Source organism: Mesocricetus auratus, unplaced genomic scaffold (genome assembly GCF_017639785.1).
Source record: "Mesocricetus auratus isolate SY011 unplaced genomic scaffold, BCM_Maur_2.0 Super-Scaffold_100007, whole genome shotgun sequence".
NCBI lineage: Eukaryota > Metazoa > Chordata > Mammalia > Rodentia > Cricetidae > Mesocricetus > Mesocricetus auratus.
The window spans coordinates 49804146-49819373 of NW_024429191.1; the positions used below are offsets into that span (position 1 = coordinate 49804146).

Here is a 15228-nt window from a genome sequence, read left to right on the forward strand (position 1 = left end):
CAGCGCCGCAAATGGACGTCAAAGGGGGCGGGGCCACCCGCATCTCAGGTAGCGAGACCGGTTTGGAAGGTCGCTCGGTGGGGTTAAGAATGAGACCTGTATATCTAATTGTCTACTGACGCCTCCCTCTGCTTAAACCCAGAACTTTCCCTCAAGACTCTCCTCCCTCAGCCCAGGAGGCGTTTACTTCTCAACTGTCACAACTTCATCCATCCTTGGATTCCCCTAAACCTGTCTCTGGGAATGGATGGCCACTAGAGACAGTTCCAAGAAAACCTCACGACCTAAAGGGGCATCAGCACCCAGAAACTAGAACTTCCAGAATCCTTTGCGCGCGGCCAAGGGGCGGGGATTCGGGAGCCGTCTCCCGCTAAGAGATGGCAGAGTCCTCTGGCTCTCCGCACCGCCTGTTGTATAAACTGGTGGGCTCGCCGCCCTGGAAAGAAGCTTTCAGGCAGGTGAGTGTGAGATTTGGGTCGTAATCACTTCCCTAACCTGTCCCAAGGACCGCTGTTCTCTGTGCCCTCGCTTCAGCATTGGTCGTGAAGCAGATACCCGGAGTGCCTGACCAGCGAGGTGAATCTTGAACTCAAGACTACTGCCACGGGACTGGATCCTGGCCACCGCCCGCTCGCTACCTTCCTGGCTTTTGACTAGAGTAGGTGCTATCCCAGGAAGCTTTGGTTTTGGATTCGAGTTTGTTTCAAATTTGGGCGTCATGACAGCGGTAACTACTAATTTCTGTCTCACCACCACTTAATGTTAGGTTCCAAAGAGAAGCGCTCTGTATGCATATGTCGGGTGACATACAAGTTATTTCCTCTTTTCTAAATAGTCAGAAGAATCTCAGTTATTATTAGGAGAGTTGTGTTTAAGCTCGGGCTGCTTCTGAAGCCAAGTAGTTCCCTCTAAGAATCAGCTTATCTCCCTGTTCAGCAATCTCTAAAGGAGTGGTTGGAGTCTAGAAAAAACAATTGTAATGCTGGAAATTTGTGTGTAGTAGATGTTGTCAACCGTGAATACTGACATTTTGAAAGAGACAGTTCTGTTATGGGAGGTTGTTCTGTGCAATGTAAAAACACCTAGATGCAGCATCCTTGGCTTACCTACTAAATGGCATCAGCCAATAACAGTTCAACAGGGAGAGCTGTGACAACCAAAAGTCGTCCTGAGTTGGGGGTAGAGAGATGGTGAAGAGTTAAGAGCATGTATGCCCTTGCTGCAGACCTGGTGGCTGTAACTCCAGTTCCAAGGGCTCCACTATTGCCATCTTCTGGCCTCTGTGGTCACCTGTGCTGATGCAGTGTACATAAACTCATACAGGCACACACACACACACATTTTAAAAAACTCATCAGGGTTGAAAAGTACTATTGCACAAGAAGATCATCACTATAGCATTGTGTACAGTAGCAGGAATTTGGAAGCCATACAAATGTCTGACGTCAGTCTGAGGATGCAGTCACTATGCACCCAACTGCTTGCATTTAAGACAAACGTGGACTATAGGAATCTGGGGGTACGTGAGCAAAGCTCTGTAATTTTGCCTATCTGTGTGTTGGCGAGGACTTGAGGATACGAAATTTTTCATCTAAAACTAAAATAGTTTCATGAACTAATTGGAGGTTTTTTCTTTCTTTCTTTTTTAGTGGAATTGACCTTTTCTTTCTTTTACTATCCTGACTTCTTTCCCACAGGGATGTCTCGAGAGAATGAGGAACAGTCGGCACAGGCTCCTGAACAAGTATCGCCAGGCTGGAGGTGGCACAGCAGGGAAAGCCTCAGACAGATCTCTTGTGCAGGAAGTGATGGAGGAAGAGTGGAACTCTTTGCAGTCCGTGGAGAATTGTCCAGAGGCCTTGGTTCAGGTCAGGCAAGGGTCTGTAGCTAGCAGCCACTCCACGAAGAACCTCTGCTTACATTTCTATCCGTATATCCAGGTCTTTTCAACCTACTTCCCAGCCTTTTGGCTCAGGCTTTTCTAATTTTGAGTAATTATTTTATATTGATGGTTCTGCAATACTAGACTGTGGGTGTGTTGCAACCTTGTAACTAAACTTATGAAGCTAAAAGGAAAGAAAATGTCATTCTTGCTTTCCCCATTGAAAATGTTGACTCACTAGGAATAGAGTTAGGGACCTCACTTTGAAAAAGGATATCTACAGCAACATTCTGATTCCAGTCAATCAGTTTGGAGTTGTGTGTCCATAGAAAACCATTTACAATATATCAGGGAAGGCTATGATACAAGATTAGGGATTCTGTTTAGTTTTACTGACCCAAAACTTTACTGTGTTTCTTTGAATCTTAGTTTTTATATTTACATAAAATAGAGAAGATGGAAAGAGCATTATGAGAATTGTGTAACAAAACATGAAACCCTTTGAAACCATTAGAGCACTGTATACTAATGATGCATTTTCAGGGGCCTCTGTGTGTCTTGTGGCATGTTAAATAGTTAGCGTAACATCACCATAATTAGTGCTCACAACAGGCCTCTCAGGGTGGTCTTATTCCGGCTTTACAGAAGCTAATACAGCTTTTCAAAGACTAAATGTCTTCACCTGGCCAGTCTTAGGACTTTTCCTTAACTGCTGCAGCCTGATTTTGTCTCCCTTAAATTTGGTGGTGGGTACTTTGATCATGTGTTGTTTAGCATGACCACATTACTTGACTGTCAGCAAATTCTACATTCCAGCTACACCATTTTTCCAATTAATACTTTACATGGAAGGTGAAGACACCATTTTCTGCTCTGTCTGTGCTACGCTCAGGAATTAAACCCAGGCTCTTGTATGCTAGGCTAGTGCTGCTCCACTGAGCTGTACTCCCTGCCTGCTCTCCACTTTCTCTTGTAGTTGGGACTGCCAGAGGACCTAGCTGTGCTGCAGGACATTGAGCAGGAGCTGTGTGATGAAGGTAATCCCAGGATATAGCAGGATATAGTCTTTCCTAACTACATACACCTCTTTTTTTTTTTTTTTTGGTTTTTCGAGACAGGGTTTCTCTGTATTGTTTTGGAGGCTGTCCTGGAACTCACTCTGTAGACCAGGCTGGCCTCGAACTCACAGAGATCCGCCTGCCTCTGCCTCCTGAGTGCTGGGATTAAAGGCGTGCACCACCAACGCCAGGCTCATACACCTACTCTTATGCTCCTTTACTTGACTGGACTGGTTTTGTTGTTTTAGATTGTTTGTGTGCTAGGGATTAAACCCAGAGCCTTGGACATGGAGGCAAACACTAAAACTATATCCCCAGCCCTAGGATTAGTTCTTAATTCCTGTTCCTCTGCCTCCATCATCAGTTAAGTCTCCAGAAGCCTCTGTTAGATTCTTAATTCTTGGCTGTCTTCCCAATAAGTAAGGGCTGTAGGCTCTGTGCCAGGAACTTTTCATTTCATGGTACCATTTCCTCCATTCTGACTACCATGAAAGATGGGATTAGATGGAATAGAAAATGGTATCCTCACGCAGGTCACATAGCTAGTCAGTGGTAGTTTCCATGTTTGTTTTACCCTGCCTCTTGCTGCTTCATTCAGGTGAGCTGTGGCTGTGCCTACAGGACTTGTGATTTAATGTAAGAGGGTGGGCTTTCAGGGAGGCGGTTGGACCCTATAGTTTCCGACTAGCCAGGGTAACATAAGGAAACCTGCTTCCTGAATAGTAACCTTGTCACTTTGCATACATGGGCCATCTTTCCATACACACCCAAGGGCCAGCTCTCATCCATTCTTTATTGTTTCTCCATGAACTTGTGAGCATCAGCTTCTTGGTGTTGTGTAGAGCACACGGTTTTGCATTATATTATGGTGACTTACTCCATATAGCCTAGTCTTGACTGGGCTTCACACATAGAAATAATAGATCTGCCCTGTGGGTACAGGACAACTTGGCCCTTTTGCCTTGCAGAAAAGTCCATCATAAGCGAGTATGAGAAGAGCTTACAGTTTGATGAAAATTGTCTCAACAGCATGTTGGCTGAGTGGGAAGCAAACCCCCTCATCTGTCCTGTGTGTATAAAGTAAGAATTTTCAAAATCTTCTTAGTGTTATTGGTTCTCATCCATATTCCAAAGTGAGTGATCCCTCTGCCCCCTGGTTTATTGACTGAGAGGTATAGGGAGCCAGGTCTTGTGACCACAATGATCTGGGAATCCTAATTCTGTCTCTAGGTACAACCTGAGAGTAATGAACAGTGTGGTCATGTGTCCATGTGGTCTGTACATCCCATTTCAGGTAAGTGACCACACAATCCCCTCTACACACCGACTGTATTAAAGAACCTCTGGTGGTGGTCTGGAGTCAGCTGTACACATCTGTGCCAGTTACCTTTCTTGTCACAGACAAGGTGCCCACAGTAATGACCTGAGAGGGGCTTATTTTGGCTTTAGAGGGGTCAGTGCGTCATGGCAGGGAAAGCAGGGCAGAGTGGCTCCATGGGGGTGAAAGCCAGGTCTCCTCAGCATTTCCTAGTAGGAAATAACACCTGTTCCTAGTAGCCTATGTCCACCAGATAGACTCCTATGTTTTGCTTGCATGTCTGTCTGTCTACCATGTGTGTGTCTGGAGCCCTGTCAGGAAGAAGAGGGTGTTGGTTGGATCCCCTGCATCTGGAGTTACATACAGATAGTTGTGAGCTGCCATGTGGGTGCTGTTAGCCCAGGTGCTCTCTCTAGAAGAGCAGCAAGTGCTCTTAATCACCGAGCCATGTCTCCAGAATCCTTTTTTGTTTTGAAGTAGAGTCTAGTAGTAGCCCTGGCTGGCTTCAAACTTAATTGTAGCGCAATTGTTGATCCTCCTGATGTCACCTTCCAGGTGCTGAGGTCGCAGGCCTGTGCCACTCCTCTGGTCTTTAGACTGCGCTGGGAATGAAGCGCAGTGCCCCATGCTTGCTAGGCAAGCACTCTACCACCCAGCTGCACCCCCGGCTCTACAGTCTAAGGCTCCAGAGAATCAAACTGTGTTGACTGGTGATTTAGGTTTTCAACCTGTTGGTCACACAGTATTTAAGATTATTTGGGGCTGGAGAGATGACTCAGCACACTGACTAGCTCCAGGATCCACCACCCTCACACAGACATACATACAGGCAAAAACACCAATAATTTTTTTTTTAAAAGATTAGGGCTCAAGAGATGGCTCAGAGGTTAAGAGCACTGACTTCTCTTCCAGAGGACCCAGGTTCAAGTCCCAGCAACCACATGGCAGTTCACAACTGACTGTAATTCCCTTACACAGACGTACATGCAGGCAAAACACCAGTGCATGCACAATAAATAAACTTTTAAAAAAGTTTAGTTGTGGTTGAACTTTCTTAGTCTCCAGAGTTGACAGAGCAGAAGCTGCGTGCCTGTTTGGAGGATAACGTAAATGAACACAGTGCACATTGTCCCCACACACCTGAATTTTCAGTCACCGGTGGAATGGAAGAGAAGCCCAGTCTTCTGATGAGCTGCCTGGTAAGCGTCCATGGAGCTTGGTCAGTTACAGGAGCACATCAGCAGTCCTGTTCCCCTCTTGGTGGAGATAATGGCTTAGAAATAGGTCAATGTTTAATACATCTTTTTGAGAGATTTACGTCGCAGGAAGTATCAGCTGGGTGTGGTGGCACTTATCTGTAACCCCAGTACTAGGGAGGCTGAGGCAGAAAGAGTTTAAAGCCAACCTAGACTAACACAGTGAGAACCTGTCTCAAAAATAGATGGTGGGCTGTCAAGATGGTTGAGCAGGTGAGAGCACTTGCTGCCAAGCTGGAACACTGGAGTTCAATCCTTGGACCTCATGTGGTAGAAGCAGAAAACCAGTTCCTGCAAGTTGTCTTTTGTCTTTCGTAACAGATAGTTTGCACCTGCACTCGTGCCCTCACATACCAGCATACGTGCACGCACACACGCACGGTCTCCGTACATTAGGCCATGGTCATGAATGCCACCTTGGCATCGCTCTTGCAGATAGACATAAGCAGCAGGAGCACAGTGAGGCAACACCAGGTTTGTCTCTCAGCGAGCTTTCAGAGGCTGCTCTGGCCAGATGGTAACCCAGGTGTGGGGGACAGGGCCAGACTGGAGCCACCTGTCTTAGAAACAGTAAGTTTGCTGTGGGACCCAGTGTTAGTGTATATAACATGTTGTAGCTTCCAGGTCCCAAGCAGGGGCACTTTGGAGTCACCAGTGCAACAATGTGCCAGATACTCAGTAATAACCTGAACCTGCACATCAAATTGTCCAGTACTTTTGGGCTCCAACTGTATCTGACATCATGTTTCCCTTAACACTGCTGGAGTTACCTGTTTACATCTTTCTGAGGACAAGGATTATTTTTCTCCCACTTGTTTATTATTCTCACCCCCATTGTATATTTATTTTTATTTATTATTTATATAATATTTATTGTATTATTTTTTATTATTGTGTATTTATTTTTTCTTCAGTATTTACTTACACCAACTCACTGAAGAAACTTAAATGTATTTTTACAAATGAATTAAAGTGGAAGGAGAGTTAAAGAGGCACAGGCCAAATGGCCTCAGCCTCTGCCTTCTTAGAAATAAATGCAGTGCTAAGATGGCTCAGTGATAAAGCTCTTGCCTTGCAAGCATGAGGACCTGGGTTTGGGTCCCCAGAACCCATATAAAAAGCCATGTAGGCATGGTGGCTACCTATAATTCCCGAATTCATGAGGCCACAGGCAGGGAGATGCTTGGGACAAACTGGCTACAGACTAGCCAATCAAGTAACTCCAGGTTCAGCAAATTTCTGTGTCGATAAACAAAAGCAGAGAGCTATTGAGAGACATATTAAATCCTTTTTGGGGCTAACATGATCTACATTGCCCTGACTGGTCTGGAACTTGCTACATGGATCAGGCTAGACTCAAGTGCAGAGCTGTGCCTGCCTCTTGCCTCTCCAGTGCTGGGGATTAAAGATTTACACCAAGTTCTTTTAAATGTCAGTTTCAGATCAAGTGCTGGAGAGGATGGAAAGGGCAGTTAAAGAACAAGCAGGCAGGCATGGCAATGTATGCTACTTGGGAAGCTGGGATAGCAGAATTTGAGCCTGGGCGTTTGGGCGTTTAAGACTAGCAGCCTGAGAAAAATAGCCAGAGTCTAAGATCAAAGAAAAGCGGCAATTGATTGCTGAGTATATACCTGCTCAGCTTTTCTTGTTTGAGTACTCACTGATGGGTACCCTGCAACTCAGAGCAGTGTGACTAAATGAACTGAAACTTAAGATGCTGATACTATGGGAAGCAGCATCCTCAGCACAGCTGACCAGCACTGGCTCCTGGCCACATAGGGAGACCATTGTTGAGGAAGTGGGTATCACCACAAAGATGAAAAACTGAAGGGAAGGGACATCCAGGATCACCAGTTTATGATCCAGTGAGTCCTTCAAATACTAAGGATGAGGCAGAATATGGGTTTGGGTTACTTAAGAGACCACAGAGAAGCAAACTTGGAATATGTGGTAAATTGTCAGGTTGTGATCTTTCTGGTCTCTGGTGTTGAGGGCACCTCCATCTCCAGGACTTGATCTAAGCTTGGAAGCTACATTAGTGATGGCTTCAGTTCGGTAGAACAAGTCCATGATGAGATGTGGCCTCTTCGACAAAGGATTTCAGTGAATTGATTCAGAATGGTTCCACCTGTTGTGTACATGTCATGATCAATGACAACTTTTAGCCATGTATTGACCTAACTACATGGCTAGAAAGTTATTCACACTATCTTGTTTCTGTTTAATCCAGGCTTGTGACACTTGGGCTGTGATCTTCTAGTCATCCTGGCCTCACACTTCACTGCTGGGCCGAGAACTCATTCCCTCTGAGAGGGCCCCTGTATGCACAGGACTGTATATAACTTATTTTATATTAAAACTTTTCAAACATCTCTGCTCTTGGTGTTCTGATACAGGGCAAAAAAACCAAAGTCTGAACTTTTCTTGGAGGAGATAAAACCAATTTTATTGTCCATCATTGTCATACAAAAATCTACAAATAATAGATTTGTACAGGAGAAAAATACTCAAATGAATAGTAAGTGGAAGTGTAATAGCAATAATTTAAACTTGCTTTTTTCCTCCCATATTAGGATGGCAGCCATTTCAAAGCATAATTCTGATGGTAAAGTAGCTTTTGTTCACTGGCCAAAGCTTGCCATTTAAATTAGAGCCCCAGTGTCTGACAGTTCTACTGGCTCTTGACAAAACTTTTGAGGTCCTCGAGGAAGGTGATATATTCTTGGTGCTCTAGGGCTGTACTGAGCTCCACCAACTCATCTGCAAAAGTGTTGTCCACCCCTCGGTCCGCAAGGAAGTCCATCAGGTGGTCATACAAGGCCTGGGAAGAAAAATATTGAATATTGACTAACTCGAAGAGCAGAACAAAAAAAAATAATAATAAATGGGCCAGCAAGATGGCTTAGCAGGTAAAGGTGTGTTGAGTTTCTTGGGGCCCACATACTGAATGGAAAGAACAAACAAGGTAGAAAGCAAAGTCCCCAAAGTTGTCCCCTGACCTTCCCACATGGGCCACCGCATGTACGAACACTTTTTTTATTTAAATAATGCCACTTCCATTCTTTGACCCTTCTCTGCAAAAGCCAAGCACCCTCCAGCACTCACCCAGTCCAGGGAATCTGTGTTGAGTGTGTAGTTAGTATCCCTCCATTCAGAGTCACCAGTGGTCTGGAAGCTAACTTCCTTGATAGAGAAAATATCACTCTCGGTCTCCTCTTCTTGTCCAAGCTGAGAAAGCAGAAGTAAGTTGCTGAGTGCCAGGGAAGGATTTGCGGTTCCCACGCCTCTCACCTGTCTTTCCCTCCCGTCCTGGTCTAGGCTACCAGGTCTACCTGTACACACTACAAGAGATCAGAAGTCACTCCGCCCTACAAACCTCATCCTCAGGGTAGTGACAGTCCAGTACAAGGGTCTTCTTGCCATCACTCTTTGTAACTTCAACCACAAAATTGGGAGTTGATGTCAGTTCCGGCTGGAACAAACAGGAAAAGTCAGTATATACCAGTGCTGGTGGTATGTGCACACCCAGACTGGTGGCCTCAGGTGGTACAGTGTTTGATAGCCATTGCCATTAGGGTAGGATATTATTAGCCAGGCTGTTGGGGTGCACAGCCCCTGGATCTACAGCCTCAGGTGGTGCAGAGTGTGACAGCTAGACATCTTCCAACATAACGCTAACAGTTCAATCTTATTTTCTAAAAGAACACGGGTTTAAGTGGTATCTGAAGCTAGGTACAGCTATGCACCAGCCCACAGACCAGTATGAGCCCTTCAGAGTTGTTTCTGCTCACACACACTGAAGTGCTGGCGGAAGCTTTCCCCTGTGGCTGCTTCAGAGCAGGCTCAGAGCCCAGTACACATAGCTCTGGCCAAGTGGCCACCTTAACCAGAAAAGGCAGCAACTTTTTTTTTCATATACAGGGTTTCTCTGTATTGTTTGAGGCTGTCCAGGAACTCACTCTGTAGACCAGGCTGGCCTTGAACTCAGAGATCCGCCTGCCTCTGCCTCCTGAGTGCTGGGATTAAAGGCGTGCGCCACCATCACCCGGCAGCAACCTCCTTCTATGGTGACCCAAGGAATAGGCCCAGATATTGGGTGAGGAGTTAGGGACAGAAACACAGCAGAAGACCCTGCTTTTCACACGAGTCTGTAAACAGTGCTGATACCTGCTTAGTCAAATGGCCCAGAGATCCTGTGGCTCTCACAGTGGCTCCTAGGCCACATACTATTTCTAAATGTTTGAATACTATCTAGATCCAGCCACGTGGGCCAAAAACCTAAGGAAAAAATCTCAGCTGGACTAGCAAGATGGCTCATCAAGTAAAGGTGTTTGCTCCCAAAGCCCTGGGAAGGATAAAACTGATTCTTTTTTTTTGGTTTTTACGAGATAGGGTTTCTCTGTATTGTTTTGGAGATCCACCTGTCTCTGCCTCCCGAGTGCTGGGATTAAAGGCGTGCGCCACCACCGCCCGGCAAAACTGATTCTTTAAAGATTTATTTATTTATTATCTACAGTGTTCTGCCTGCATGTCTGTGCCAGAAGAGGGCACACCAAATCTCATTATAGATAAGTGTGAGCCACCACATGGTTGCTGGAAATTGAACTCAGGACTTCCAGAAGAGTAACCAGTGCTCTTAACCAGAGCCATCTATCTCTCCAGGCCACAAACTGCTTTTGATGTCTTCAAGTGCACACATACCACCCCACATAACAAATATGTGAATAAATAAACATAATTTACAAGGTTTTCTTAAGTCCCCCAGCCTTATTTTGGACAAATGACTAGTATTGACTACCCAATTATTAGAATTCCTTTTACACTGAAAACATGTCAAATGATACTGTCTTGATACTAAGTACTCCCCAGCCCTACAACACAGGCAGAGAGGATCATATATCTCTTTTACATTTAGAGAACACAAGCCCAATAATCAAGCATAAACCTTGCAGAGGGGCAATGTACCGTAGACCCTCACCTTCAGCTGAAACACATTCCAAACTACTGCCCTACAAGCCCGGGAAGTGGAATCCCCACTTCCTCCTAGTATAAGGCAAATAAACAAACAAACAAACAAACAAACAAACAAAAATAAAACATTTGGTTGGTGGGTTGGTTGAAACAGGGTTTCTCTGTGTAGCCAAGGCTATCATGGAACTCAATCTGGAGCCAGGCTGTCCTGGAACTCAGATTACTCTGCCCCTAAAGTGCTGCCGTTAAACACATGCACGAAAGGAAATTCAGAAACAATCCTTCCAGCACAGTTCGGTGGTGCATACCTTCAATTTTACCCCAGCACTTGGGAGGCAGAGACAGGCGAACCTCTGTGAACTTGAGGCCAGCTTGGTCTACAAACCAAGTTCAAGGACAGTCAAGACTATTACATAGAGAAACCAGTTTCAAAAAAGAAAGAAAACAAACAACTCCCCCTCCCCTCACTCTTTCTTGCCTTTTAGGACAGAAAAATGGCTGACTGAAGTAACTAACTTACCTCCTGTTCTTCAGCCTTCTGCCCTTGGGATGGCTCCTCCTCCTCACCACTAAATGTTGGAGGGATGCTATTGTTAATGTTGAAAGTGACAGTGATCCTAGAAAGCCAAGTGGAAACACACCAAGTTACAATAGTACCCTGAGTGACACACAGAAGAGGAATGCTTGCTACAGAAAGGCACACTGAAACAATGTCTCCAACCCAGCTGCTGCACTATACTGGGAATTAAGAACTTTAAATAGCCGGGAGGCTTTAATCCCAGCACTCGGGAGGCAGATCTCTGAGTTCGAGGCTGGTCTGGTCTGACAGCTTCCAAAACAATACAAAGAAACCCTGTCTTATAAAAACAAAAACCAACAACAAACAAACAAAAGAACTTTAAATAGCCACAAGGCAACTGAACTACCAGCTACTTCCCCTCTCTCCTGGTTTTGGAGCTCAAGCAAATACCCTATGATTGCCAGGAAAAGGTTCACAGCTGCATACTGTTCCCCTGCCCTTCGTGGTAACTTTAACTTGTAAGAATTCGTATGTGACAAAACATGTTCTAAAACGGGATACATTTCTTTGCCACGACACCTGGAAGCAGAAGTTCTGAACCATTCTACTTCAATAGGGCCAAGCCACATAAGAGTACACTGAATGCTGCTATCAGGCCACTTTGCCATAGAAAAAGAATGGTAGGCTGAGCCATAAAACATGCCTGAGTTCCTGGGCACAAAATTGGCTGAAAAACCATTAAAATGATTTAGGTGAAGTTACAAGCAACCTATGTATGAGGCAAACACTATATAGTATGCAAAAAAAAAAAAAATCAGAGCCTTCCTTCACAAAATGAGCCATAGACTTTAAGGTTTGAAGTTGCAAAACTCTTAAGAAAACAGACTCAAATCTTTGCAACCTTTGGCCAGGCAATGGTTTCTTAAAGCTAACACTAAAAAGTGTAACTGTGTGTAGTGCTGGAGATTGAACCCAGAGCCCCACACACGTTAGGCAGTTTGAACATGGCTTACATTCTCCCCTCATGTACGCAGGAACCTAATCCTAAAGTTAATGATATTAAAGACATCTCCCCATCTTTGGTGTTAGGGATCGAGTCCAGAGCTTCATGCATCTACCAAAGAGTGACACCCACTAGTGTCAACCTGTGCTGTTTAGAAATGGGGCTTTGTTGGGTATATTCAAGCTAGTTGGGCTCCTGCTCCCAAGCTATATCTGCAATTGGTACTGGTTGCAAAGGAAAAAAAAATCAGTCTTCTACAATGAATGGGTATATCATACTTCAGGGTAGGTCCCAATGGCCAACATCAACAAACCAAATGATATTTTATACACATTACTCAGATTAGGCTAGCCTTGACTTTAAAGATCCACTGGCCTCGCCGGGCGTTGGTGGCGCACGCCTTTAGTCCCAGCACTCGGGAGGCAGAGGCAGGCGGATCTCTGTGAGTTCCAGGCCAGCCTGGTCTACAGAGCTGATTCCAGGACAGCCTCCAAAACAATACAGAGAAACCCTGTCTCGAAAAAAAAACCAAAAAACCAAAAACAAAAAATCCACTGGCCTCTTGTACTGGGATTAAAGGTGTGCCTGGTGGTTTGTCTTTTTTTTGCAAGAGAAAGAAAGGGCAGGGAGCTAGGTGGGCAGGAGAGGCTGGTTTGTTTGTTTGTAAGACAGGGTTTCTGTGTAGCTTTGACCAGACTGGCCTTGAAATCAGAGATCGGCCTGTTTCTGCCTTCCAAATGCTGGGATTAAAGGCGTGCACCACCACCACCACCCAGCAAGTTTGAGAGGCTTTAAAGAGACAGAAACCAGAACTTTTCAACCCTGCCAGAAGGCCATCACCAATTCCGCCAGGCCCCAGAACCAACGACCCCTTTCTTCTGGCCTTGAACTTTCTCTTCTCTAAGGTTTTCAAGACAGGGCTTCTCTGTGTAGCACTGGCTATCCTGGAACTTGCTCCATAACAGGTTGACCTTGAACTCAAGAGATCTGCCTCCCTGGGATTAATGGTGTGTACCATGACAGCCCAACCACTGGATAAAACTGCTTTCTTACACATGTGTGTTCAGGAAGCACTGGGGGCTGATTCTGGGCCTCACACATGCTAGCAGAGCCAGAGCAGGATTTCTCCAAATAAGACTGGTGAAAGAGTAACAAAACAGCATAACAAAGGCTTAGCAGTTTTAGGGGCACCAGGTGTGGTGGCACAGGCCTGTAACTTCAGCACATATGGATCTGAAGCAGGACCAAGTGCCTGAGGCCAATCTGCTACAAGTAAGATAGAGATCTCTAAACAAAACAGTTTAGGGGATGGATAAGCTAAACTTGGCAAAGAGCTCTACCTCTGATGGCCTTTCTACACTGTAACTTCATCCTGTTACTTAAATGCTACATATCTTGCGTTTTCAACTGCTATAAACACAAGCCAGAGGGGATCATTTTATGTGAATTCTAAACATTCCTAAATTCCAATTCAGAACAGCACTGTCATCAATAACCCAATGCCTGTGTCTGCCATCACAACAGACGTCCCTCTACACATTTTCTTCGAGCTGCTTCATGTCTCCTTAATTACCAGGCCGTAGCAAACGTGCCAGTGAATGTCCTCCCTGGAACCTAAGAAAATTTCCAATTGCATGCTTTCTCAAAAGCCATTTTACCAAAGCATGGGGCCTAAGCTTAGGATCTTCTGGGGATGGCCAAGACAAGGTGCTGCAGAGTGAGGGATTCAGTCTCCTAGAACTCCTGGGCCAGTACTTACTTTTCTCCAGCAACTTTGCGCAATAATTTAGCCTCTGTCCCGTTCACTTCCAGCTCCCAATCTCCAGACATCTTGGGAAGGGACTTATGCTTCTGGATTTTCTTCTCTTCCTTAATTTCATCCGTCAAGAATTCAACAAAGGCTTTGTCTCCTAAAAGACAAACCAACATGGTCAAAAATGAGAAAGCCAACTGCCTTATCCTATAGACCTGAACTGTGTCTAATTCATGTCTATGGCTGCTCCAAGACTCTAGCCCAATTCACTCCCGAAAGCGTCCCGTTGCCCACTCTGTAAAGCCAGGGTTTATTTACTGGGCGGAACTGGGTTCTAGCAGTTATTTCTTTTCATGTACTATTATTACTCTCCGTATAAAACTAAAGAATTCCCAACTACCCGCTTTCACTTGCCAAAAGCCATGTCCAGCAACCACATTCTCAAACCACGACCCCCCCGGGCTTTTGCCAACTCATATTTCCAAGATACGACGAGGGAAGCCTGCAATCGCGAGGGTCCAGCTCGGGATACGTTCCAACCTGGGTCCCCGCACCGCGGCCTGGATGCGTGAACCGTACCTTCGGTGTGCAGAGCTCCACAGCCGCACGAGCAGGGCGCCGGGGGCTGCAAGAGGCCGGAACGCCGCGCGGAGCCGGCTCGCACGCTGAGCAGACCGAAGGGCCGGAGGCACGGTCGGGGCGCGGGTTGCAGCAGCTGCCGGAGGGGCGAGGTCGGGACGGCGGCGCGGAGGCCCGTGGCGGCAGCGCCCAGGGCGCGGGGCACGCAACGCAGCAGGGGAAGCATCGCGGGGAAGAGTCGCGAGGAAGACACGTGCGGAGCGAATGACGACCGGACCAAGTTAAGACTCCGTACGACCTCGCTCACCACCGGAAGCCACGCCCCAGCCCGGGAAGCTCTTTTACGTCAGCGAACGACAGGCACTGGGCTAGACTGCGCCCTCTGCTGAGAGCCTCCAGTGCAGCGGAGAGGTCCTGAATCCCTTAGCTCTGTTCTCCAAGGGCTGATGTGCTCTTTTCAGTTGCTGCCCACTCTTACCAATTCACCCATTTTTCTCGACCCACACCAGGCGTTGTTAATTCGTGGAATGTGCTCAGGTCTTCCTCCAACTCGCGCCTGGTCATATACTCCAAGATCACCTCATTTAAAGGTCTTCTGGAACCGCCTAAACACCGGGAAAGCTCAGACTGACCTGCACTCAGCTGCTATGGAGTGGGCATTCATTTTGGAAGCCTCTGCAACCCCTAACAGTTCATCCAGGTTTAAATGACTATCATTTTCCTGGAAGCAGGAATTCATGGCTTACATCATCACATTTATGTTAAGAATCGAAGATACCAGGGACTGGACATAAAGCTCAGTGGTTAGGATTATTTGTTGCTCTTGCAGAGGACTAGAGTTCTATTCCCAGCACCACATGGCAGCTCACAACCATCTGTCTCGAGTTC

At 46.0% G+C, this 15228-nt stretch overlaps 2 protein-coding genes across 5 annotated transcripts; one reads left to right on the forward strand and one right to left on the reverse strand.

The window, feature by feature from the left end:
* Position 1: 1 nt before the first annotated feature.
* On the forward strand, positions 2 to 7886 carry Rpain (RPA interacting protein). 4 transcript variants are annotated; one of them, XM_040749048.1, is made up of 8 exons: positions 2 to 48; positions 143 to 458; positions 1698 to 1868; positions 2859 to 2919; positions 3909 to 4020; positions 4171 to 4234; positions 5317 to 5457; positions 7745 to 7886. In XM_040749048.1, the coding sequence occupies exons 2-8, from the start codon at positions 378 to 380 to the stop codon at positions 7772 to 7774; spliced, it is 660 nt and encodes a 219-aa protein (XP_040604982.1). In that variant the 5' UTR covers positions 2 to 48; positions 143 to 377; the 3' UTR covers positions 7775 to 7886. The 4 variants fall into 4 exon arrangements, with proteins under 4 accessions (XP_040604982.1, XP_005067512.1, XP_012967067.1 ...); XM_005067455.4 differs by lacking the exon at positions 2 to 48 and having other exon boundaries at positions 55 to 458; XM_013111613.2 differs by lacking the exons at positions 2 to 48; positions 143 to 458 and adding an exon at positions 465 to 727.
* A 52-nt stretch (positions 7887 to 7938) lies between these two features.
* Positions 7939 to 14657, reverse strand: LOC101833822 (complement C1q binding protein). The gene is made up of 6 exons (XM_005067454.4): positions 14341 to 14657; positions 13768 to 13918; positions 11006 to 11102; positions 8891 to 8986; positions 8620 to 8742; positions 7939 to 8335 (listed from the first exon to the last, which is right to left on the reverse strand). Exons 1-6 carry the CDS (start codon positions 14564 to 14566, stop codon positions 8186 to 8188), a joined length of 843 nt encoding a protein of 280 aa, XP_005067511.2. The 5' UTR covers positions 14567 to 14657; the 3' UTR covers positions 7939 to 8185.
* Positions 14658 to 15228: the final 571 nt, after the last annotated feature.